Below are 27,387 nucleotides of genomic sequence, written 5' to 3' on the forward strand. Positions count from 1 at the left end.
AGATGTAGATGTAGGTAGAGATATCTAACTGTCATCAATCTGGAGAAAATTGATCTGACACAGCACACTCATTTGCGATCGTGTCACGCCAGCAATAAAGCCACAACAATCCACAACATTCCCAATATTTCATAAAGTTTCAGATATCAAAATGAGATTTTGGCAAATGATAGCACACAAAGAGGAGAGGATTTTGCCATATCGTCATTACGTAAAACTTCAGTATCTACCATGTTATTCCACTAACTACTGACTTCTTTTGACGAAAAACTGTAATTTTCACGGGCCATCGTTGGCTGGTGAAATGACAAATGCCAAGGGTTTGGAACAACATAAGTGAAGACATTACCCCCCCTCCCCCCTTCTTAGTGAATATGTACTTTTTCATAAACTGTTGACCTTACTTTTCCTCACTTAATAAGCCACTACTTCAGAATTCACTGGCAACTGTGTCAGCACGACACGTTAGTGAGATGAGACTGTATAAATTCTGCTGTGTTTTGGCAAAAGAAACACATTTTCACATGGCAACAACAGAAATGTGTAGGTTTTACTCAAAATTCACCACTCATGACACTTCTATGTATGTTACAAATGGTTAACATGTCAGGCAAAAATAAGACGTCGCATTTTCAGCGGATTTTTTTTTTTTTTTTTTTTAAGATACTAACCAAAGCAGTTGTGACAGTAGATCTGTTTGAATGGCACCACTCAATATTTACAAAACATCTGAGCGTGGACTTCACTTCCCCTCCAGCGACCGCTCTCCCCACGTGTGCCCTCCCATCCGCACATCTACGGGTACTATACGGTCGGTAAAGTTTCTGATAAATTTCTGGCTCACAGCTGATCATTTTTAAACGTACGACACTTCAACTGGGAACCTGTCAGTCATCCTCAGGTGAGCTGTCGAAGACTGTCAGATATGTCACCGTTCCAAAATTAATTTGTGCACTCCGAGTATTCCACACACGCACCGAGACCGTGACGACCGACGGACCGCACTACCCGGCAGGCAGTATCACCGACGGTGGAACTGCGGAACTCACCTGTTCTCGGGTTTGCTGCTCACGGCTGCAATCGGTGTACTCCGAAGTCTTCGATTAGAGCAAATTGTGGAGATAATAGGATTCCACACATTATCCACCTAGAAAAGACTGTTACCATATTTACTCGAATCTAAGCCGCACTCGAATCTAAGCCGCACCTGAAGAATGAGACTCGAAATAAAGGAAAAAAAAATTCCCGAATCTAAGCCGCACCTGAAATTTGAGACTCGAAATTCAAGGGGAGAAAAAAGTTTTAGGCCGCACCTCCAAATCGAAACAAAGTTGGTCTATTGTAATATGAGACACAATTTAGGTCGAATGAATGATGATGCAGCTACAGTAGTTTGGTTCGAGTTGTAAGCTTAGCAGTTAAGCTTTACCAGGTAGCCATTGCTATGCGTCAGGCGCCCTGTCCGTATTTATACGGGTACCCTTCCTTTTTCACGTGCTTCGTCTGGTTTGAATCGATTGCTTATTTTGTTTTGATATGATAAGTGCAGTTTTCTTTGTTATAGGTGTTTACGTCACTGTAAGCTGAAAACGCATTACTGTACTGTTTCATGCATTGTTTGTCGCATTCTGATAGTGCGTGTTTATGGCCTGTTGCCGCTCGCGGCATTGCTTGCTTTTGTGCGCTGCGCGCTACCGCCGCTTACAATTAAAAAAGAGGAATCGTCTCATTAGCGAAACAATGGTAAGAGACTCCTATTTGTATTTACTTACACTGCTGCTTTCTTTGATAATTATCAACAAGAACCAAATAAACTGCGTATGGTAGAACAAAAGAACGAGACTTTGGCAAAAATTTTTCTCCGTTTGAAAATCTTTGCGGCCGCTTCTTTAGTACATCAAATTCTGCACAGAAATTAGAGTCATCTTAGATTTAAAAATCTAGTCAGTTGCCGTGCTTCATTTCTGACTGTATCACTATTAGTCATAAGAATAATACGAATATAAACATGAAATGATGCGTATATTCTTCAGCGTTTGCTGTTGTCTCACTCTAGTTTCGTAGTTTATTAGGCAGACAGGATTTAAATGAGATAGCAGCAAACACGAAAGAATACACGGCAAAATGTTTATATTCGTATTATTCTTATGGTGAAGAGAATACTGCATGTGATTCACATTTCATAAGGTTCCTATTAGCAACCATCTCTTCTCACAGGTAGGACAAAATTCAGAACGTAGAGTTGGCCGTATTGGCAAACATCCCAGTCTTGCCAGTGGGATTTTCGTGTTACAATGAAATTCTGCGACATTCGAAGATGAACAATACGGAATTTTTGTGCCTACAAAGCATGCCTGTGTAGAGCTACATACATAGATGAACGATACAAAAGAATCGGTTGAAAAAGTTCTTTCTATGGCACTTCCTTTGTGGACGAGTTACATTTCCTTGAGGAAATTATATGTACACGTATAGTACGTCACAACACTGATATATTTAAAGACTATTTATACAGACATTATTTTCAGTTGCTGTACGGTTAATTCAGGCCACGGCCATTATCGAGTTATCTGCAAACGTACAGAACTGTTACTGCATACATTTATGTCTATCTGTAGCAGATGGCAAAATTAATGGAAAGTGTTAACTTCAAGAAACTGTATACCAAATACAGCCTATGTATCAATCGAGATCAGAATATGTACAGAGGTGTATTAGTTCCAAATAGACAGACTGAGTGCCTGCTAAGGTCTATAAAGTCCCAACATCGAGTGCCTAAACACGGGGTCACAGTCACAGGATCTCTAGTATTATTTAATTTCACTATTTATTCTTGCTTTGTTGCTCACGTATTTTCATTCTGCGTTAGCCTTTCTCCTTTCAAAATTACTCGATTTTCATTATCAGGATAAACTGTTTGGTGTTTCTGTTTGCTCTCTTTCCAGTTTTCCTAGAAATGTAGTGGCAGATTTGTTGTGCACTGTACATAACTGATTATGTATAATCATGTTTCTTTCCAAAATAATTCTAGAAGTACAAAAATTCACTACAGTCAGACCAGCTTACAGAACATTCGTGCAAATGTGGTTACAGAATAAATCACGCAATGCTACTGCAAAAGGTAATGGCAGCCTAATTATGTGACTGAGGTATGGAGCACAAGTTTCTAGGTATGTCAGAAATAAGAGAATGAAAAAATGCAGAGGTAGACTCTTTAGCAGTAACTATACTGATTCTTCCTTTACAAATACAACTGCCCTCGATTCATTATTCCAAAAACAAAAGGATAAATTAATGATAATGAAATACGAATTACCTGCTGCTGCCCAATGAGACGGCTCTCCAGCACGGAACGGACGACACCGGGCTCGGAGTCGAGGGAGCGCGACCGCTCTGCAGCTGCAGCGGCGGCGGCGGCGGCGCGCAGTTGGTCTCCCAGGACTGACGCTCTAATCGCCTGCTCCGAGTCTCGCCGTTCGACGTTTGCCAGTCCCGTCGTGAGCGTATCCACCCGTGCGGTCTCGTAGGGCGGGCCGGGCCCGGGCGCGAGTCGTCTGTCGAGAGAAACGACGCCGACCGCGTGGCTACTCGTGGGAACTGCCGACCGGAAACGGTCATCGACGGGCTGACTTCTGTGCGAAACCGGTCCCAGAGAGACGGGAACCGAAATGTTTTCTTCCGACCGCAGGATCGGTGCCGACAGATTCTCGTCCTGAAGGTGAGCACGCGATTTCTCGGCTACAGCGAATACGGTAGGTCTCGTTTCAGAATGCTGTTGGGTCGAACTCTGTGATTTTGCTTCTGTAACTATGGAATGTATGACCTGAAACAAATGAAAACTATATTAATACTGCACAGCTACCACCACTGTCACTCGGGACAAGATTTCGCAGCGGGACTGACCTTGAACGAGTTCTCTATGTCTGCCAGCTGCCTCGCCGCCGGGCCTTCGAGGACACTCGGTCTCGGCTCCGCCCTGTTCCTCTCGTCGGCATTCGGAACACCCGACTGCTCAGATGCTGACATCCGAGGTGTGCTGGCTATGACGCTTACACCGGTGGCCCGCGATGTCGGAGTCAATCCGTATGGTGGGAGCCTGTAAGTTGGGAGCAGAAAAAATTGCCGTTACACGTGTGTCGTCTAAGTGTTCCCCTACCTGTGTAACGGTCTCCCATTCGTGGCAGAACTTTCTACAGTCCAGTTAAAATTACTTGTCAGTTGACATTCTCATTCGCTGCTACAGGTTTGCCATATCAGTTGCAGGCTATCGCTCAGTTATAGGTGACAGACAAACGCAGCGGCTCACAACACAAATGCCGTTAATGTTTAATGCAGTTCAATGTCAGAAGTGGCAGTTACAAGGTATGACGGAAATGCTAGATGCTCTGTCGATAGCCGAGTTTAAGTGACCAATGACGGAACTGCAAACTTTTAGCTCTGAATTTGAACTTGTATCCTAACATAACCATTATCCTGTGATGTGCAATGTATCGAGGGAAAATAGCAGTCAAAAATTAGCAGCAGAACCAAAACCACAATCATTGTTCACAGCTATTAATACAAACCTCTACAGACAAAATAAAGACAGAAAATTTCCAGTTTCAGCACTAAAAAACAAACTGCAATCTTCACACTGGCTACACAAACTGACACTTATCAAACCGATAAACAGTCCCAGTTGGCACTTGGTTGTAGATAATAGATGATACATGCAGTTTCCAAATGAAAAAAGAATGATAGGAAGGAAAATAAAGGCAAATAAAAAAGTCAATTTGACAACAAAAATGACGTAAAAATACGTTCAAATCAATTAATTGGATAAAAATTATAATGAGAATCTTTTGATTAGATATAGCAGCAAAAAAATTTCACTGTGTATTCTGAATTTCGAAACTACAACCTTCTACTTGACAAGTTACTGCGCTAACCACTACACTACGACACTACAATGGGTAAAGTTGTTACATTTGACTCTCATATTCCAGTAGCAATGATGAATTACAGCATTCAAAAATTTTGCTTCACGTAATGTCGTGTGAAACTTTTCTAAACTAAGTCAATTTCTGTGATTATAATAATTATATAATGCTTAATCACATTTAGCATGGAAGGATCTCGTATTGTTTGGTTAGTGTGTGTATGAAACACGTGTTATATCATTAACACGCTGAGAGAGAGAGAGAGAGAGAGTTTTGTTCTTATCATGTGTGATTAAATACGAAATTAAAGTTCAGATCGAGGATTTGGGGTCAAAACAACAAGAAAGAAAGCCGGACAAGGTGAGCTGACCAATTATTGTGATAGTTTGGCTACGGAGAACAGATGGGGTGGGATGCTGAGCACTCTGGAGGAAACCACCTCCAGCCTGTGAAGTGTCAACTACCAAGTAACTGGAATAGAGCTATAGAGCCGAAGTTACCTTTTATTACTGCCAGTTACACACAGCTCTGTTACAAACTACTACTTCTAAGAAAAAGTAAACAACAAATTACTTATATTGATAAAACATTTATAACCATTTCTCTAGTTCACTACAGATGACAGAATGACAATTTGCGATATTTAAAATTAAGTGACAGATCTGGAGTCAAACTCTAAACACCTGAGAAAAGAAAGAGCTGCATCAGCTACGTAACTCTGATAACATCATTGCATATTACTAACATACGCCAATCCGGACTACGAGTGTCGACCGGAGACAAAGATAACATCGAGAGTGGAGAGTGCGATAGGACCGCTTACTTTCTCCCCACGTGAACACAGACCGGCTGTCTGCTACGGTGTGCAGGAGCCTGAGATTGTGTGACAGTGACACAGATGTGTGAGGAAGAGAGGCTGACTGTGGAGGGAATCCGGACAACTCGGGAAGAATATCTGTCCGAATGAAGGCTAGCTCGAAATACAACTAGATTGTGAGCGTACAAATTAGCGTGGTTCAATTACATTGCAAACGTAGCCACATACTGTATCGGAGTAATATACAATCGAGTGTAGCTCAAAACAGTTACGTTTAGAGTTATTTTCAGTCCATAATGGTATAATGATTTTATGTCGGAAGTGCCAGTAATGTGTTTGCACGACATTCCAGATGTTCCCGCGTGTCCGAGATGGGGTGTGGGCGATGCAGGGCAACGTACGGGCGTACGCATCTCCCGGGTGGCCGGTCTCTGGCCTCTGAGGGATCACGACTCGGAGATCTGCGACAGGGGATACCGTATCCAGTGAACGTAATTTAATGGTATACAGTCCACGTAACAAGTTAGTACCGAATAATCGACTATACTTTCATTGCGTAGGTGACCGTGGCAAAAGTGACATAAGGTGTCACCAGATTTTAGTTAAACTGTTTCAGTTAAATGAGAACCTGGGTTTCATATTGCAGCTGGGAATAAACTTAATCCTCGAGGCTATACTTTTTGTTGCCGTAAAGCCACATCAGATGTAAGACCTATATCTGACGTCGAATTATTTGAAGTTACAAGTCTGCAGACCTCAGTAGAGCACACAGATCGAGGTTAGTCAAATAGAGACTTCATCTAAACATCGTCTCACACAGCGGAGATCCTTACTCGACACTCGGCCGTTCTGTCAAAAGATTTATGTAAAAGGTGCGGGGAGCAGAAAAATTTGAGCCATTTTCAAATATAACATTAACATTATGTTATGGACTCACTTATGTTAATCAAAAATCTAAGTTAATTATTACAAAACAAAACAAAGTACAATGAGCACATAAATTCACTGGTAGGAAAGTTGAGAAGTTGTTATGATTTACAGGTGCAGTTCTGGGAAGAAAATCTAGCTTTAAGTGTAAAACAGACCGTGTACACAATACTTGTGCAACCCGTTCTCAGGTACTGCTAGACGGGGGCTCCTACTGTGTCACACCCAAGCAAGATACTGAAGCAATTCAGAGTGGTGAAGCTCGATTCGTTACCGGTCGGCTCGATCGGTACGAGAGTGTTACAGAAATGTTTCGTAAGATCGGGTGGGGATCATCGACGTGGGGGGCCACGAATAAAACCCAAACTACTGACGATCAAACATAAGGTCCGATTCAAACGACACGCCTGTCGACGACTCGCACACGGCCTAACGGCATATCCGCGACGGCTGCTGGCCATTCTTCGGCAAGGTATCAGTTAAATGGGTGGTGAGCTGCTCACGTGGGCAGAACACTTCCTGGTCGGTGACGGCACCAGTATCGCACTCCTCAGACGACATTCGTCCCGTACGTGTCAACTGCGACACAGTACTCCGAGACTGCGAGTCGACCGGTGTTCCACCGAACGGTGTCATACAGTTTACCGTGTCACAGTAAGCTCCGGTCAGAGAAACTCAGTTCCGAGGCGGGGTGGCTTCTAGAGACGAGTAATTTTAATTAGGCTACAGTTAAACGATTTCGGATTACCTAGACGACAAGTGCGCCGACTCGTGCGCCGAAGGGGACGGAGACGTCTTCTGCATCTGCTTCTGGTGCGACTCTTCTTCCTGTTGTTGTTGCTGGAGCTGGTGCTGTTGTAGCTGCTGCTGGTAATGGTGGTGACTCTGCTGGTGCTGAGGAGGAGAGGGCGTCGGGCGGCGAGCTATGACCGACGCCACGACGGGCTGCTGGTGCTGGTAAGGCGACTGTGCGACGACCCTCGGGCTCTGCGGGGTGGCGGGCGGCGTGTGGGAGGGCGTGCCGGGAGGCGGGAGAGGAGGCGGAGTCGGCGTCGCGAACGGTGACATTTCCGGTGCCGACGGCAGCTTCCCTTCCGCGTGGCACTCGTCCTGCGTACGGATAAATAAGTGTAAATATGTCGACAAGTGGAAGGTAAACGAAGCGATTACTTTATTGTCGAGCTACCCTGTCAAAACGATCCACTACCATTTCGAAACGTACGATCGAATTATCGAGCTACGACTAGAAAATTACAAATACGAAATATACAGTCCTATGTACATTTTTTCCTCGTAATGATTGACATAATGTCACTCGAAAGTCACGTCGTACATCTAGTATTTGTCAATGTTTCTAGTTAAGTCGGGATCACTAACTATTATAAAATACCCATATTAATTGTTTCAGCATCTCATTGCTACAGACTTAAAAAAAACTTTTGCCAAAATATAAATGGATTTTGCTACTCAAATTGTAAAGTGAAAGCGAAGTTAGTTTAAAATTCGGTACTGTTAGTGTGACGACTGGAAAGAGAAGAATGCAAAACGAGGTGAGGGTAGGGGGGAATGAGGTGTAACACGATTATGAAGATACAAATTCATCGGTAAAAAGTGAAACATCTGTATGAAATGTTGTATTAACTGTATAAAACACCAGCGTGTTTTAGTTACTGGTGATTTACAGTATGGCAAAAATACCATACTGAGAGATAAATGAATGTTACACTTTACCCAATCTCCCCCATCTTCGTAATGGGTGGGAGGACGGAGCAACGAGGACATTATTCCAGTTCCGTATTTCGAGACTACACGACAATATTTTAAGATTATGCAAACGTACTTCTCTTTCAGATTATCAAATTTTGCTGCGAAAAATGCTTATATTTTGCTAGAAGCTATCATTCAAATTTTTTGAAAAATATTCATACCATAACAGTGTACCGTAATCGGTAATTTAAACATTTTATAGTAATTAGCGATCCTGACTCGATACCAAATTTCACTTAAGATAAAGTGGATTGGAAAATCCAGGATGGAATAATGCCTGCCTGTGACTCAATGTCTCCACTATATTGTTATAAAGTGGTCTGGGTGACTTACAAGTGTCTCTGTGTCAATCATTGAGAGAGATAATGTATGTAGGTCACATTTTCATCACAGAGAAGCTGTGCAGAAACATAGGACTGGAAACTATGTATCGGTGTAAGAGCCTCATTTCAGGGCACGATGCTAGGTAATCGAAGGCCTTCCAAAGAATGTGGTCGTCTGTCCAACCTCCACAACTTCCGAGTCCTTCCCTATGCCACTCTCAATCCCAGCCCCTGGCCACAAGGATCGTATTCCTGTGGAAGACCTACCCAACCCTCCCACCCACAACTTCCTATTCCAGTCCTGTCACAGTTTATCCTACACCATCAGTGGGGAGACCATCTGTGAAAGTAACAGTGTCATTAACCAGCTCTGTCACAATCATTTCTCAGCTTTTTACATTGTTACGACTACCAATTAGCTGCCTACCCGGATGAACAGGCGCCACTAAACTGTAGCCGAGAACAAAGTAGCCGACCCCGTGCACAACGAGCAGCCGAGCGTAACACGCTCGATGTTGACGGTCGCTTCACTACCCGAGCCGTCTGGACCCTCCTCTCCACTACCGGCTTTTCAGAACTGCGCAGACGGGAATTATCTTGGCCTCGACCTACAGTAATGTAATGTTCCCACATCCTCCACCCAACAGTTTCCACCCCCTCTGTCCTATCAAAAACCTCCCCATTCTCGTCTCCCACCGTCTTTGTTTTCTAGCCTCTGCCAATATACCCCCCCCCCCCAAAAAAAAAAAAACTTTCCCTGCTCCTCTCCGTTTTCCGCACCTCCCTGCCCCACAGCCACCTGACACCGCACCCGTCAGCATTCTCGATCCTGCACAATCACCAGACAGCATTCCTCTGTGCTTCCATCCTATGTGATAGTCGCACTGTGGACCGAACTGCCAGAATCTGATGAATGGTTTTCACTTCTCTTCCTTTTTCGACGAAGGCTGTGGCCGAAAGCTTATGCGGAAGTGCCTTTTGAATGTGCCTATTTGCAACTTAATGTATCACTTTTACAGTAAGCAGAAACTATCTTTTCCTACATTGTCAATCTAAGCTTTATCGTGTCTGGGGCGCTACATTCATTACCTCTGACCCTACTGAAAAACTGCATTAAGTGCCCTATAGATTATGTGAAGTTCTGACCTGCGATACCATAATTGTTAAAAAGTACTCAAACTGTTGTTTATCTGGTAATAAATATGCAACCGGTCACTTTTTTACAATTTATTCGACCGTGAACATGTTTTCGAGCCACTGCGGACTTATCTTCAGATGGAGGCGTTACAGAGACATCATCTTGTGGACCGAGTGCAGCTAGATTAAGTGCTCGTGTCGAGTGCACTGCCTTGTGGTATTCACATCAGATTGCTTCTTATAACACACATTATTACGTTATAAATATAACAGAGGGAAACATTCCACCTGTCCTTTTTTCCCCCTAAGGTAAGTCTTTCCGCTCCCGGGATTGGAATGACTCCTTACCCTCTCCCTTAAAACCCACATCCTTTCGTCTTTCCCTCTCCTTCCCTCTTTCCTGATGAGGCAACAGTTTGTTGCGAAAGCTTGAATTTTGTGTGTATATTTGTGTTTGTTTGTGTGCCTATCGACCTGCCAGCGCTTTTGTTTGGTAAGTCTCATCATCTTTCTTTCTAGATATACATTATTACGTTATGTACACAAATAAACATTCGATGTTTACATCGTGTGAGCCAGCGTAAAACCGAGTGTAGCTACATACTGTGCAGCTCGAAAACATGTTTGTGGTAAAATAAATTGTAAAAAAGCTACTTGTTGCATATTTATTACCAGATAAACGCCAGTTTAAATCACAGTCGCAGTTCGTCAAATTCACAGTGGATATACTGAAAAAAAAAAGTACTCAATACGACGTGGTCACTGTCGATTTAAAGCAATACAAGCAGTGAACGAAGCAAGTGAATTCGACTGTAGCAAACTCTGAAAGGAAATCGTTTCGGCAGGTGGATGACATCAAAGAAAACACACTAACAACTTTGAGCAGTATCCTATCTCGAGAGTTCCAGACTGTTTTCAGCAGTGGCAAAAGCATTTGGATAGTTGCATTATTGTACACGGACAGCATTTTGAAGGAGAATGGTACAGTTTTCGGATCCCCCCCTCACACGTGCTCTAAATCAAAGAAGCCAATATGCAATAACAGCTAACTTAAAAGACATGTGTAAAAAGTATTGCAAAAACTCTGTTAGTAGTCACCGTCCTGTAATCGACATCTCGAGACAGACTTCAAGAGAAAAACTGGAATACACTCGACGGTACCTGAAGCGGCCACACGAGATGTGAGGTGACAGTTTATAAGTGGGGTCTTGTGGACAGTCTGTGCTGTGACTGTGAGGCACCTGAGTAGACACTGGTTCTTATCCTGAAAGTGTGTACTATAAGAAAATATGGTGGAGCAGCCGAGGACTTTGTAGGAGCCACACCTCTTGCTGTGAAGCGGATACGAGATCTGGACATCAATCTATAGTCAACAACTTGTCTTGCATGCTACATAACTTAATTCTGTCTGTTTGTTATGTGATATTTGCTATGTCTGTTACAACGGATGCACATCTACATTCCTATTTATTACTACTGTACTTATATTAGGATACATGCTGCCACCATGTGCCATATGATAAATAAGTTTGTTATTTCTTCTCCCACAACTTTTAATTCCCTTTCATATCCTCACCCTCTTTTCCCTCCGTTACTGCTTGTTCAATGCACAGATAACAACTCTGTCTCTACCTGCTTTACAATCCACATAACTTTTTGCTCCACATATTCTATCCCAGCTACCTTCTGAATTATAAGAGTCAATATGAAACTTCCTGGCAGATTAAAACTGTGTGCCCGACCGAGACTCGAACTCGAGTTCGAGTCTCGGTCGGGCACACAGTTTTAATCTGCCAGGAAGTTTCATATCAGCGCACACTCCGCTGCAGAGTGAAAATCTCATTCTATAAGAGTCAACTTTGTCAAAAGATTTCTCTTAAATCTACAAAATCTATAAATGTAGGTTCGCTTTCTTCAGTCCGAGTCAGAGGTTCGGCATACCCTCGTGTGTCGCTACATTTCTCTGCAACTCAAAGTGACCTTTCTGAGGCCAGCTTTGTCTGTTTTCCAATTCTTCTGTTAATTATTAGAGCTAGTATTTTGCATCCACGATTATTACAGATGGTTCGGTAATATTCACACCCGTCTGCAATTGCTTTCTTTGGAACTGGAACTATCACATTCTTCTTGGCGTCTGAGTGTATTTTGCCTGTCTGATATATCTTGTAAATCAGGTGGAATATTTATGTCAAAGGACGTTCTCTCAAAGACCTCAATAATTCTATGGGAATATCACCAACTCCAGGTGCCTCATTTCAACTTAGGTCTTTCGGTGTTCTGTCAAATTCTTCTTACAGCATCGCATCTCCCACCTCATCTTCATCTACCCTTTCCGTAATATTGTCTGTAGGTTTCTTACCTTTGTTTAGTCCTTTTACATGTTCTTCCACCTTTCAGTTTTTCTTTCTTTGCTGATTTATTTTGTCAGTTAAATTCAATATCTCATGTGTAACCCAATGATTTCTATTGAACCTTGTCTTTATGCCTATTTCATCCTCTGCTGACTTTCATCTCTCAAAGCTACACATTCATTTTTTACTGTAGCATTTTTGACTGTTTCACTAATCATTGCCTAATGCTCCCTTTGAAGCTCTTAGACAACCTCTGGTTCTTTTAATCTATCCAGATCCCGTCTTCTTAATACATAAGCTTTCTGTAATTTTTTTTAGTTTTATTCTGCAGCTCGTGCACAACAAATTATTCACGAATAAGAGAGTCCTGGTTGGGAAAATACTGCTTTAATGATGCATAACATCTTTGTAGGTACGGTTGCTGTACAGGTCAGCCAGATGGAGTGGACATGTTTTACAATAAATTATGACCAGAATATGCATCTGTCCCTGTTTTCACAATCTCTCTCTTACCGTCACGTAATATATCTGAAACAATATGGTATCTCAAAGTGTCTCACAATGAAGAAACTTCTCGATTCTTAAAAAATGATTATATTACCCTCTGAAAAAAGCTTCACAAATATACAAGCAGATCTTTTTATACAAGTTCAAAGTGATGCAAACATTAGCAACTTGTTTAAATGTAAAGAAATAAAATTGTGGACATAACTAAAAGAAAATTACTGTATCGACGAGTCTGAGTTGGAATCACGCAAATAGCTGGGTGTAACAATTTGTAGGGACACGAAATGGAATGTTCGAGTACGCTCAGTCACAGGTTACAGACTCTGGTTCATTGGTATGGCACTGGGAAAACGCAATCAGTTTACAAAGGAGATTGCTTTCTTGTATCTCCCATTATAGAATAGAGTTGAAATATGTGAGATCAATAGGTCTAAAGGGAAATACGAAATGTACAAAGAAATGTAGCGCAACAAATTGTCACTGGATTGTTTGTCCCATGGCCATGTATTCTACAAAATCTTACTAGTCATTACTAAGCAAGGAATCTAATGCAGCCATCTATGTCTCACTCTGGTATGAATCACAAAGGAAAGGTTAAACAAATTTCAGGATGCACACTGTATTTAAACAGAAATTTTTGCCTTGCTTTGTATGCTAATTGAATAGGAATAAACTTTAACATTTGCTACAACGGGACGTATCCTCTACAACACATTTCAAATTGGTTAGCAGAATGTATGTAGCTACAGTTACCTTTAGTGATTCTGTCGCCAGATAGATTTAAAGTATTTCCTAACCCATGATGTAAACAAACTGACTCTACATATATCAATTATGAATAAACTGTCATTGCCAACAGATAGGGATCTGGTTAATATCTGTAGCTGCCTTTGTGAACTTCGGAAAGGCATGCTCACTGATAAATCCCAACGAAATGACCGAGCGAAATCGAAATGTGTGAGATACTCTTTATTCTGTGTTGTGTCTTGCCTACATAACACAAATGGCAGCATGAAATTTGGGAACAAAATTACAGAGATCTATGCCGTAGGTACAGGATTGAGACAAAGAAACCATCACCAGTGTCACTCAGTCTCACACAGAGGAAATAATAAAGAAACATTTGAAAAGAGCTGAAACAGAATTATAGTCAGATAGAAACGTATTGTCTAAATCTGAGAAATAACAAATCTTGTAAAAATAATGTGACTGCAGTCTCTCTCTAACGAGTCAAATACGGGACAGCTCACCTTCAGTAGGAATTGGCTGCCAGCAATAAGGCAACCCGAGACTTCAGGTACATTCAGAATGACTGCTGAAGAGAATGCACCCTGCCTGATGAGACAATCTGAGCTGGGAATTGTCTTATGTTAGCCTCTGTTGTATTCCAACTAAAGATGCGTGGGACACAGATTTGACTGGTGAAGTTGCACAGACCGGATATGTTGAGTACTCAGAAATGAGACTTTTACAATCTCATTTTTGGGAAAAATGTCTCGAGCGACATCTCGAGCTCAGTACTACGTACAGAAACAGTAGAATTGTGTATCCAGTACAATTGTGAGGTGGATAAAATGTAAAAAGAGCCTAAACATTATGGGCCTGAAGAGGAAGCAAATATCTAAAACGGGTCGGGCACAATCTCCATAAGCCATAATCTGCTGAACTACTCAATTCAGAGAGAAGGGCAGACAGTAAGGGGTTCGAGGGTAGACGGGGTCAGGGGAGGCGGGGGTATAGTGCTGCAGATTGACGTAAAAGACAATCGGCTGCGAAAATCAACTGAAGATGATGAGTACAAGGCATCCAGTTGCTCTGTTACTAGTGTATGTACTCTAATACTTCCTAGGAAATGGCAAATACGAAACACAGAAAATTAAAGACAGTAAATGCATGTAATAATAAGTACGTATTTCTGCCAATATATCACACAGTTCTAGGCATTTGGGAAGATGTGATTTGAGGCAAAAATTGTTGTGTTAAATGTTGCATTTATCTCTCAACAAATAACAACAAATTAGCAATAAAGAGAGTTTAAAAAATGGCTCAACTTATTATCCTAAGTTCCAAAATAGGAAATACATATTTGCAGTCTGTTAGAAACAGCCAAAAGTGGAAACAACGTGCTTTTTACTGCCATTTCGAATACGACACAAGCACTTTAAAAATTCCCGAGACACTCGACACCTTTTCAATGTCGTCGCCCATAGCGTGAGGCAAGTCCCTTCCCAAATCTGGAGCTGCCATTTAATTAGGCAATTTGTTGCGCTCTCCTCCAATGACACAAATACCACACAATGGGGCAAATTAACAGTGCTACACCTCGACCCGGAAGCACGAAATAGTTCCCCAGACCTCGCCTCGCAGTCTCTCACCTCCCCCTCACTATGGATGTAGTGAGGACACTGCAATTGGTGAATGACCCTCCTCCTCTCCCAGCTTCTGTACAGGGGATCATCCGGTACCAATAGGACTAGTAGTTTTTCCGTCACGTAAATGCAACGGGGGAGTCACATCACGAATTCCGAAGCTCGACCTCCTTAGTTCCCTCAACACTACTTGTAACTTCTGATAACTGACACTGAAATTGTACAGTAAGTGGACCTTGAGGAACACACACACACACACACACACACACACACACACACACACACACACACTTCTTCACCAACTACACTCACAGCTCCTGCCCGTGCAGAATCCTGCTTCCCTGAAGACTTGTCCACTTGAATGACAACTTCTTCTTGGTGGATTGCCATTTCTTCTTCCTCTTTGCTACCCACAGTCTCTGGAGTGGGCAGGAATGGTTCTGGTGATGGGTCTACATTCATTTCAACCTGAAACAGTATTTGGCATAAGAAAAAAATTAGTCGCTATTACTATTAATAGGTGTCAGTAAGACATAAAAGAAACTCGTTCCTGTTGTTCCACCAGGGCCATCAAAAATTAATATTTACCAGTTTATCACAACTCGCCACTTTCGAGCAATACTGCTACAATAGGTCTGTGTGTCGAGAGTGCAGCAGCTGGTGCATACGGAAGCTGCTCTGTATTGTCATATACTTCACAGCCATAAATTTGTTGAATTAAGGTGACATTTTCCATTTAAGATGTATATTTATCCAGAACTCAGAGTGGAAAAAGTCACCCCCATTCTACTGCACATGAGTGGTCTCTGTGACATACACTGACCACTCTTAATGTACCAGTAAATCTACACACTGTAAAACTTTCACACATGCAGAATGAAAACTGTATTTTTACAAAAAAATAAAAGCATTTACGAAGGAACAAATAACAAAACTGTCACACAGTACGCACCTGTATGCTAATGCCCTGTGCAGTACAACAGTTAAATGCAGACCGGCACTATCGTTCGACGATTCTCCTCGCGCACTAACACTCTCCCAGCATTTCCTCACATTGTAATACATATGAGCCCTCATTTTGTCAATACAAACCACTGCCAATAATTCTTATTTTCGTTCTGGCACCTTTTAAAAACACATCGAATTGAAAGAACAATTTTTCTCAGAGTTCAGTCGTCAGTCACGAAATCCAATTACGTGCGACATAAGCTGTAAAGTTTCTGTGAAGATGGAATTTCCTTGCAATATTCACAATATTTCAGAAATTGATACCCAGTAACACATTCATCCATACCAATGTGAATTTATTGTGTGCACTTTGCTGCTCTCTCACACATTTCCGATCCACATTTCTCTCGTAGTAATTTGCACACTGTCGACTTACTCATTTTTAACACACTGCTCGCAAATATCGTCAGCACTATTACTATCACTCCTTTCTACTCCTCGTCGGCAACAGCTTTAAACATCACAGCGCACATTACTTTAATTTAGGACACTGCTGTACACAGTCACGCGACTTATTTAGTTCGCCCTACTGCCAGTTTACTTTAACAAGTAATACATTTGATTTGTACATTGCCGACAGCACGTAATGAATTTTTGTTTGCATTCATCTACTGACTCAATATTATCTCAACTGCTGTCCCTTTTTCTATTAGTATATTACACCTGCGATTATAGATCCTCTCCTTATGCAACGAAGAGGCCAAGCTGTTACTTTCTCATCGAGTGTACAGAAGATCAAGTTGGTAGCTTATATTTTTTAACACGAAATCTGGAAACAGATAATGGGAATTGTTTAGGCTTTCCAGTACAAGACTGTTAAATGAAGATATTTAGGAATAAGGTCGTCAATCTAATATACCTTCTCGTACATTCACCTTATCCTGTAAGATCTCCGATATTTTTGTTTCTTTCTTCCTGTCTCCCTGTCCTCCCTTGCTCTCCTCCACCTTTTTTAGGCAATATGGAGACAAAAAGCAACAAAAATATGGAATCAATTACTACTGGAACCTCGCTCTCTCTTTCTCTGTTCCTGTTTTTCAAAGACTCATTTATATTCTTCCTGTCATTGTAACCCTCCACAGCATTTCTGATAGTACACATAACAAAGGCAGTAAAAGTAGCCGGCACCGCTTGGCAGCCAGTTCCCTATACACGTGCACACAAATATTCCCCACTCAGTTTGCAATATACAGCAAACGTGAGTTTATGTTTACAAAGATACTTCTCTCAGTAGTCGAAGTTGATGCGTACCGTGCATATAATGAGAATTGCTGGGGCTGGCAACTGACAGTGTCAGTTTATTTACGGCACTCTCGTGTACTGAGTCGTGTGCAACTGTGTAATGAAAGTTTTAACAGAGTCAAAGACAGAATCTTCGTACAGCCAGCAGGCTGGTATTTCGATCATTTCTCATCTTTGTTCACGATAGCATTTATTTTACTTAGAATACCAAATGCACAAATTTTGTGACAGCTTTCGCCGTAAGAGTGAAGAGTAAAAAACTGTCACAAGAAGAACTGTTCGAATGCACGGTCACTTAGGCCGACTGCAATCCAAATGCCCGACAGTAACTGATCGGCCACAGTCCTGTCGCCGAGTACACTGGCAGCCAGTCTGACTCACTAATTTTTCAATTTCCTGGAAACCGACCATTACACTGGAAGCCTGATACGAACAAACAAAACTTCTGTTATTTTTGAATGTTCGAAAATTTCGACGATCTAAAACAAAATCTGCACGTCGACAGCTGACCTGGGTGTCCGAGAATTGAGGCGTAGTTATCCGATACCTTTAACCGGAGTTACTCTGAAGTGAATTCCGGCTACTGCGTCAAAGTTCGAGCTGGTCGCAGGGTTTGGCACCTCCTTAGAAGCAAAAATAGTATATTGGGAATCTGCACTGACAAACTACGGATATTCTCACAACAAACAGCCGCATTACAAATACGAACCTCTAAACATATTAGAAATGAACAGAGGCTAACCGAACAGTACTAACGGATCGGCAGACCGTCCTCGTAGGTGAACTAGACAGTTGCAAAAAACAACTTACGTGTAAAGCACACGGAGAAAATAAATGTGTACGAGTGTGCAAACTGACAGAACTGCTTTATAGAGGCATATCTGTACAGAACTGCCAATCATTTCGAACACAGGAATCTATCCTGCACATTCTACACGTAAGCCTACAGCAACTGGATACGGCTCGATGCAGAAAGCCGATATTTGTAATGACTAGAAGGATAATTTGGAAATTTGTGGGAAGTAGAGACAAAATGAAAATATTGTGTATTAATCTTCTGTAACTCCTGCATAATTCCCACTGCAACATATACCATTCTACGTGAAATTGTAGGAAAGAACATAATAATAATAATAATTAATAATAATAATAATAAAATAATCCATAGCTGGAATGTAATTTCAAATACATACATTTACGAGTAAAAGTGAATGGAGACTCTGAACTAACCGATACAAATTTTAGATGAGATAATGTGAAATGTTGTGACACTCGTGTTCGATGAGGAAAGAGGCCGCACTATTCTAAAGCTGTGTTTCAGGTTGAGGGAACAGTGAATACAAAACGAGGACAAAGGAAATGGGAGGCAGTCCAATTTGAAATGGCACTGCAGAACATTTCACAAAAAACTAAAAGAAAAGTTATTTGCAATCACAAATTAAAAGTTACTTTACGTTTACCTGTGTAAGTTTATCAGAATGCAAGGAAACACGTAATTAAACACATCTCAATCTCCGTTCCTGAAAGTGAAATGGGGCGAACACAAGACACAGTGCACTCTCTGTACTCTCCAGCACTTCTGGGTCATGTGAGAGAACAGAAATGAAGCCACAGGTTGACAGAGGTAGTAGAAATGACAGGACAACATGAGGTAGTAAGCCTTCATTCCAGACTCGTGAAGCACGAGACCGAAATTCTGGCAGTACAGAGTACACGGACAGCGTCCACAAACCTGATCCGGCGATTCGGGGGTGTCGGTCGTCGCCACTATCTTCTCCGGACCCGAGCGAGGTCCTATAATGGCAATTCTTCCCGGAGGTTCCAGCTCCGACCTGTCCCTCGGGAGGTCACCGTTCGAACCGAGTACCGACGGGATCGCGGACCCCCGGGGAGGCGGCTGCGTCTGCGTCTGCGGTTGCGGCGGCGGCGTCCCGGCACCGGCATCGCACGCGACTTCCTGCTCCCAAACAGGCCCGTTGTGAGTCTCGCCGGCTAGCGGTGCGACAGCATCGGCGTCGGGTGGGTGCGACTGTCGAGTGCCCCTCTAGAGTGCGGCACTAGTTTACTGAAATGTCGTGCTGAGACCTCTACACCTAAATCTGACAGCTACAGTTAAGTTCAATGCCCTACTGGAAATGCGTCAACTGTCGCGAAAATGTAGTTACAATTTTGTCACGAACACGAATGCCTTCTGTGCTGTGACGGAGAAACATAAATTTCACTATCGCCTTCAATTTAAAAATCGACAGTGAATTATTCGAATTGGAAAAGAGTGTACTACGTCACAGGTGACGACAGAATTACTTTGACATTATTGTCTTTATTTTTACTTATTTCATGTTGAAGTGTTTCAGAAGGATTAAAACTGCCTCAAGTCTGCGGAAATGACTCATTGTAGCTGCTAATCAGATGTATTTCAAATGTTCACTTATTATTACAAGTGCACAGTATTTTTAATTGTCAGCTATTTAAAAATGGAAACTGTTCGAGGAAAATCGATGTAAATTATCGATTTGTGGAAGGTAAGCGTAGAAACAAAAAATTAAAAGGAAAGGGATAAAGCTCAATTCTTCAGTTATGTGGTTAGTGCTTCTGTTCAGCTAGTGAAATAGGGATTTGAAGTCAGGAATTTGATGGGCCATAAGAATTTTGCTGCTTTAATGTTACACATTCATTACACTTAACAAAAGAGTAATTAGTTTCAGCTGAAAAATTTATAAACAAAATACGGAGTGTGAGATCTGTGGTAGGATACAAATATACCAGTTACGAACCAGCCTCTCTGTGAAGACCGTGGCCTATATTCGGCAGCCTACAACTATGAGATGCTGCATTTATCTTTAACAATTACAGTGCGGACCGAATATCACCATAGAGAGGTTCAGAACAGAACTACTATTATAAACACGTAATCGTAGACGGAATTTAAGTAAAATGATTATGTGTTAATGAGGATGGTTAAAATGGCACGAAAAAGAGCATTAAATAAAATATCGGGTGACACAATCCATTGTTTTCTATTACAAAATCAGAAACAGTTTTAGTTCCTGTACTAACACTGCCAACAAAGTGCAGGTAACAATTTGTTAGTGATATCCGAAACTACTGAGGCACTCGTATTACACTGTTAATCACACTTCGGCACATGTCGAGTGTGTGCCACACTAAATCACTCCGAGAAGGAACAGATATGTACAATGCAGTGAGAGTCTGCAAATCAATTTACAAGAGGACAAGGCTAGTGTCGTCACAGACGAGGTCGTAGCAGACAGACCCGTCAAATTCCAGCACTGAAGTGTCACCGACGTAGAGGGTACAGACGGTGGCACTGCCATTCCGAGGATCGTAGTGTGCAGAGTGAAGAGTCTCTGTATTGCCGACAGTGAGTGCACTGACAACACAAATGTGACACCACTCTCGAGTCGCAGTCGTCACGTTGCCCTGTACGACAAAAGGTTATTTTTGAGCTGTCACAGTGTGCCGAGTAAGAAACTGTTGCGACTCAAAATCTCCCAGCTGACAGTAAAGCAGAACTTAACTACTGGAAGTACTAATTTCACTTTCAGAGATAGAGGCACAAGTAACAACTGTCTCTATTTATTTTAATTGAACGTTCACGTCATTTATCTCAGTTTACAGTTTTTGTCGACTTCCTCGCTTACTTTGACAGAAAATGTTATCAGTTTTTATCGACGGGAACAATTTTTTAACCTTGTTTTTCTTATCCTCTTCTTTCTTCGACAACTTATATCCATTTCCTCATCGCTACATATTGGAACTTTTCACTCAAAATACGTCTGAAGTTTCTACTCGTCTGCCCTCAGGTATTTGAACACAAGTTTAATTAACTACTGCTCCTTATCCCGTTCGAATTTTTCATACAGTTTTCTATGTTTTTCTGATTTGTTTTACTAATAGTTCATAATTTTCACAGATTTGTGATTACTGCTAATACTACTGCTACTACTGCACCAAGTCCTGCTGTATACAAATAAAAATTACATAGATACGGCTGTCAGAACCATTACATGCATTAAACATATTAATCTCTTGAGTATCTGCATAGTTTCACAGTATTACTACAATTTAAGTCTGAATGGCTTATGATCAAATGCTTCATTTTTTAAAATTACGATCAGCCTCTAAACATTATCCATTTCTCCCAATATTATACGACTAGCCTACACTAAATCACCTCAGTGAAAATGCATACCCAAAGCTTAATTCTCTTAAATCGGTCGAGAAACAGGGATACAGAGAGAGAGAGAGAGAGAGAGAGAGAGAGAGAGAGAGAGAGAGATGCAATCTTTACGTGCAGATCAACTCAGAGGTGACGCACTAAGGGAACTTCATGAGGACTGCCCACTAACCTCCTCTGCCGTGACCGAGGTGTGCGGCCGGGTGGCGTCCTTCTCAACAGGTGCAGACGGAGGAGTGTGCGAGCTCTCGTCGTCGAAATCGTTGTAGTCGGCGCAGACGAGTGACGTGTCCGGCTGCTGGCGTGTAGGGGGGGCCGAACTGCCTCCTCCGTTGCCGCCGCCGCCGCCCCCGCTGTCGCGCCCACCGGCGGCGCCGGTAGAAGGTGGCTGTCCGTACCTGTCGTGTTACACAATTTTGTACATCAAGTCTGTTTCGGGCACTTATTTTCAAATTTGTGAAGTTGCACAAGAATGTGTAACACAGTTTCTTCAACTATCCACTCGAGTTCTGAAGAAGATAATACGGATTTTGTCAAATATCTCACACAGTGGCCAGGAAGGGGAATAAATTGTAACTGTCAGGGAGTCACGTACCCACAGAACTTTTATCCAAACACTGACAGGGCTACAACAGTGAAATTAGTTCGAAGACTGAGGCCCAGTACAGAGCAGCATAACTTCACCTGTACAAAACAATTCAGCTACTCTCCCAAATATTGGCAGTGTCACTTCTCATCTCTTTCCTCATTTCTACAACACAACAGAAATTATTTTCATTTATTCAATAATTTCACAAAAGCAGAAAGTACGAATACACAGCAACAGTAAATAAATGTTTCCGATCGTTCTGTCTTCTCCTACCGGTTCCCAGAATCTCTCGCCCTCTGCCAAGCCTACAGCATCCCGTTATTAGTATTTCCGCCCAGAATTTCAGTTTTTCTGAAGATCTTGTCGAGAGACCATCTGTCAGTCTAAAACAAAGTTCCTTCACCCGAGACACATCCCTTTACTTGGCAACAGGAGCATCCTCCACTGCAAAACGGTCTGTACGAGCTTCGGACTGATGTAGGAGAATGTGCACGACAGTTCCAAAATTCTCAGCTAAACATCCTCCAAACTGCAAGAACACAAATTCCCCACTGTATTCGAGGATATACCGACTGTGATGAGCCGGTTACACCACACTGTTCTCGGACATTAACGCCGACACATTTCCTGCTATACGACAGGGTAAATCTAGAGTATACGGAATTTGTAGTGAAAACACAGAATTGGCCACTCACCCCCACATCGGCGATCCTCCGCGGAGGCCGAGCTTGAAAGTGCCGTAGCGGCCAAACAACCTCAGAATGGGGATGGGGTTCAGAGGGTTGTGTGGGTTGCCACCCCCTCCACCTCCACCCCCACCTCCCCCGTCGCCGTCATGCTGCCGATCCTGTTGCTGCTGAGGCGTGGGCGGGTGCTCCGCACCCTGCGGACTGCCGGAGACCCTGGGCTGGGGGGTCAACTGCTGCCGTGGGGACGGAGTCGTCGGGCTCTGCGGTGGCGGGGCCGGGCTGCCACCTGTGACACTTCTGTGGTGAGTTCTGCCCTTCCAGGAACTGTCACTACTCCTTACCAGTCGACTGCTCACAACCTCGACTGCACGGTCAACAGTTGGCTTTACTACTTCCGTTATCAATTTATGAGCTGCTCAGTACAGTTCCCTTTTTTTCATATAATTGTGTACTTATCATTTACAGGTGACCGTTATAAACACCCGACTATACATTTCGTGCATAATGTTTGTAGTACAGCTGTAGATATTTGTAATGAACGTGTCACATAAATGTGGACAGCGGGAAGAACAGAGCTATTGTCTCAAAATGCACAGCTGTGTATTAACGTCACTTCGTTGTACATTGTACGCTAAATAAATATACTTAAATAAATGTACTTATACAAAATTGTTGAGGCTTTCGTGGCCACTTGTTGACAAACTGCCTATTGGCTTCTGTCTCGGGTTCTTTGGCCGACGTTCATCTAATGATTTTTCTGACGTTTCGCCAGCACGAGTGTCTGGCATTGTCAAAGCTTCACCCTCCATTGCCGGTGGTGAACTGGAGCCGAGCTCGCGGCCGCAGACTGTATGTACCTGGCGCGCCAACGTCCGAGGGCTTCTCCGCGGTCATTTCCGGTGCGGTTCTCCTCTTGCTACCTGCGACGGTTGTTCGCTGCAGTACGGGAAGCCAGGATCCGTTTACCTTAAGGCTTTCCTCTTTGTTGTTCAAACTGTTCGCGTGTTTTTGTATTTCTACAGCTTCTCTGAACAAGCGCGTGTGATAGTGGTTCTCTACAGCCTGAACTTCCGTGTCGGCGAATTTTATTACGTGGTCGGTCTCATTCAGTGCGTGTTCTGCCACGGCCGATTTCTCCACCTGCCCCAACCTGTAATGTCGCTTATGCTCCTTGATCCTGGTGTTAATGGATCCATTAACACCAGGATCAAGGAGCATAAGCGACATTGCAGGTTGGGGCAGGTGGAGAAATCGGCCGTGGCAGAACACGCACTGAATGAGACCGACCACGTAATAAAATTCGCCGACACAGAAGTGTTAATGGATCCATTAACACCAGGATCAAGGAGCATAGGCGACATTGCAGGTTGGGGCAGGTGGAGAAATCGGCCGTGGCAGAACACGCACTGAATGAGACCGACCACGTAATAAAATTCGCCGACACAGAAGTTCTGGCTGTAGAGAACCACTATCACACGCGCTTGTTCAGAGAAGCTGTAGAAATACAAAAACATGCGAACAGTTTGAACAAGAAAGAGGAAAGCCTTAAGGTAAACGGATCCTGGCTTCCCGTACTGCAGCGAACAACCGTCGCAGGTAGCAAGAGGAGAACCGCACCGGAAATGACCGCGGAGAAGCCCTCGGACGTTGGCGCGCCAGGTACATACAGTCTGCAGCCGCGAGCTCGGCTCCAGTTCACCACCGGCAATGGAGGGTGAAGCTTTGACAATGCCAGCCACTCGTGCTGGCGAAACGTCAGAAAAATCATTAGATGAACGTCGGCTGAAGAACCCGAGACAGAAGCGAATAGGCAGTTTGTCAAATGTACTTATCATTTACAGGTGACCGTTATAAACACCTGACTATACATTTGTAGTACAGCTGTAGATATTTGTAATGAACGTGTCACATAAATGTGGACAGCGGGAAGAACAGAGCTATTGTCTCAAAATGCACAGCTGTGTATTAACGTCACTTCGTCGTACATTGTACGCTAAATAAATATAATGACCACTACCTCGGGTTCTTAAGATGACTAACATTAATATTTGAGTTTTTATAAAAAGTGACAACTAACCGCACTGAGTCACCCACTAAATACTTTGGCACTATATACACCACAAGTTTCTAAATCAAAATTTGTCTACATAATAGAAGTTCTGCATATGAAACATTTTTAGGCCGACCTTTAAATTTAGATTAGCTATATGTCAGGCATGTTATATCGTTAGAGAAGTGATCAAAGAATTTGGTAGCATCAATATTCACTTGTTTTGAAGGGAAGTAAATTACAATCGTAAGTAACAAAGGTTTATTTTCATTTAATGTATTAGATGCAGAGTTATTTATTATATACTGTTGCCAGTAACTCACAGCAAATTGCACAAATTAATGAATATACTGTGGTGCTGTAGTTAAAATACGTAAACCTTTACAGAGTCTTTTACGAGATGGTCATGGGTCAGTTTTGCATATTATTCTTATGGTACACTTACTTGTGGCAGAAACCTGGTTTCTTTAGTTCCTCTCTGTTTAAATGACTTAATACTAGTTTAGGTTTGTACCTCTACAATATCTAGGTAAAATACAACACGTTTTCTCATCAAGAACAAATACACAATACAAATTTAGATAAAGATGTGCAAACAATACTGCAATGTGTCATATTGACCAAACTATGAGACAAAGTTTTTTCACAAATTTGGCACTCAAAAAATACAGGACCACCTTACATTCACAGATAAAGCTTTGCCTCCTGAGGTAAACATTTTTAGACTGCGTAATAGCGTAATGCAGGGTTAGTTTTACATTCACAGACGAAGCTTCGGTACTCGAGGTCATAAGAAGATTTAACTTGACGATTTCAGAAGTGTGGCACATCGGGCAGTGATACCAGTTTGGCCAAATGATGGGACCAGACAACAGTAGCGACTGATAGTGGATGCAACTCGCAGTTGAGGCAGTTTGGAAATGTGGATCCATGAGTTTTCAATTCACGATTTGTTTACACAGACAATGAAACATTAATTTCAAGTTGACAGTTACTTGTGAGTCGGAGGTGACGAAAACTGAGCAGCACGAATAAAATTTGTGACACACAAGAAGATTTTCAGAGGTGACAGCAGCTGAAGGACAATGAATAAGAGATTGCAAGACCAATCGGAGAGTGTTGCAGGAATCGGAGTACTGAACTGTCGAGCAAATGTGAGAGAAATCCGCCAAAGGCTCCCAGATTGCTAGTGAAATTATCCAAATGAAGGCGTTGGACATAATAAGTAATTTTTTCTCTTAATTTAAAGCAAGTACGAGACAGTGTGTGACGACTACGAAGTCAGTGGGTCTTATATTACGATACAGAAAAACGCTAGCTCAGCAACTTCTTGCAGTGTCTGATGAAAAGCTATTTGCATGTCAGTGCCTTACAGTTCAATCTACCTAAGAATTTGCTACAACTGTCTACAATAGATAGTGTGACCTGTTTTAGGCAGATCTTAATATGCTTTGTATACGTATAAAACATTGGAGACACACTCTGCCTTTTGCAAGACATTGTTTCTTTAGTTTTTCTCTACCCTAAAATGTTTCAGCACTTTTAGTGCTATCTTCAGTGGAATGTTTTTAATTGTCCAGTCTGATAATGATTATGGTGTAGGAACATTTGATTTAATTATGTCTGGAATACTAATTTGAAAAACAAATATTTATATAATTTTATACATACCTTACATGACAATAAGAAGTTATTTTATGCTGGTAGCTTTGTAACTACCACAAATTTTACATTCAGTCATCTGCAAACAACAAAACAGTTTCTATTCTTCCACTTTTCACCATTTTCGATATAAAAATCGTGTTATTTAGCATGTTACAGACAATTTTCTATTCTGTAGCTGTGTTACTCATCATTTCCAATGTGTTAAGACACTTATTATATTTATTAAAAGAGTTTTGAGGCTTGCATGTGCAATTTCATTTATTTTATAACAAAATCAGTAGATTGTCATCTAGCATGTTGTTACTGCGACTGTATGATGTTAATTGTTATGTTGAGCATTTATTTGAAAGATGACATGCAGATTTCCAAGTGTTATTAACGTTCAGGAATTTAGTGTGTGTGTGTGTGTGTGTGTGTGTGTGTGTGTGAGAGAGAGAGAGAGAGAGAGAGAGAGAGAGAGGGGGGGGGGGTATTTGCACAGTTGGTCTATTGTGGCAAATAGTGTTTTAGTACAGAGTGATGCATATTAATTTAGTATGTATTTTCCTTATGCTATAGATTTTTCTGCATGATGCTTCTCCATTTTTGTTAATTTTGGATGCAGTTGTTAATTTTGGGTGCAGGCTATTGCTAGTTTTAAGAATTTTCAAAGTTGTTTCCATGTTTGCTGAGTGAAGATTCTATGCCATTACACGGAGTACAAATGTTGAGAGGAGCTATTACTTTTTAATACTCTTAGGTGTTCTGCACATTTGGTTCAGAAGTTCCTACATGTTGTGTACACACATACATACTGACAGCAAATGAAGGGTTGATTGCAGATACCACA

General features: G+C 42.0%; 1 protein-coding gene across 1 annotated transcript in view; it reads right to left on the minus strand.

Annotated features, from left to right (window-relative positions):
- LOC126215310 (histone-lysine N-methyltransferase 2D-like) overlaps positions 1-27,387 on the minus strand; it is a 459,193-nt gene that overhangs the window by 156,137 nt on the left and 275,669 nt on the right. Inside the window, exons 48-54 of the mRNA XM_049941991.1 lie at positions 22,850-23,129; positions 21,738-21,963; positions 19,100-19,324; positions 15,430-15,585; positions 7,412-7,773; positions 3,904-4,096; positions 3,317-3,823 (exon numbers count right to left, since the gene is read on the minus strand). Coding sequence (XP_049797948.1) covers positions 3,317-3,823; positions 3,904-4,096; positions 7,412-7,773; positions 15,430-15,585; positions 19,100-19,324; positions 21,738-21,963; positions 22,850-23,129 — 1,949 coding nt within the window. The remainder of the gene's footprint in view (positions 1-3,316; positions 3,824-3,903; positions 4,097-7,411; positions 7,774-15,429; positions 15,586-19,099; positions 19,325-21,737; positions 21,964-22,849; positions 23,130-27,387) is intronic.

This window comes from Schistocerca nitens, chromosome 12, assembly GCF_023898315.1.
Source record: "Schistocerca nitens isolate TAMUIC-IGC-003100 chromosome 12, iqSchNite1.1, whole genome shotgun sequence".
In the NCBI taxonomy this organism is placed as follows: Eukaryota; Metazoa; Arthropoda; class Insecta; order Orthoptera; family Acrididae; genus Schistocerca; species Schistocerca nitens.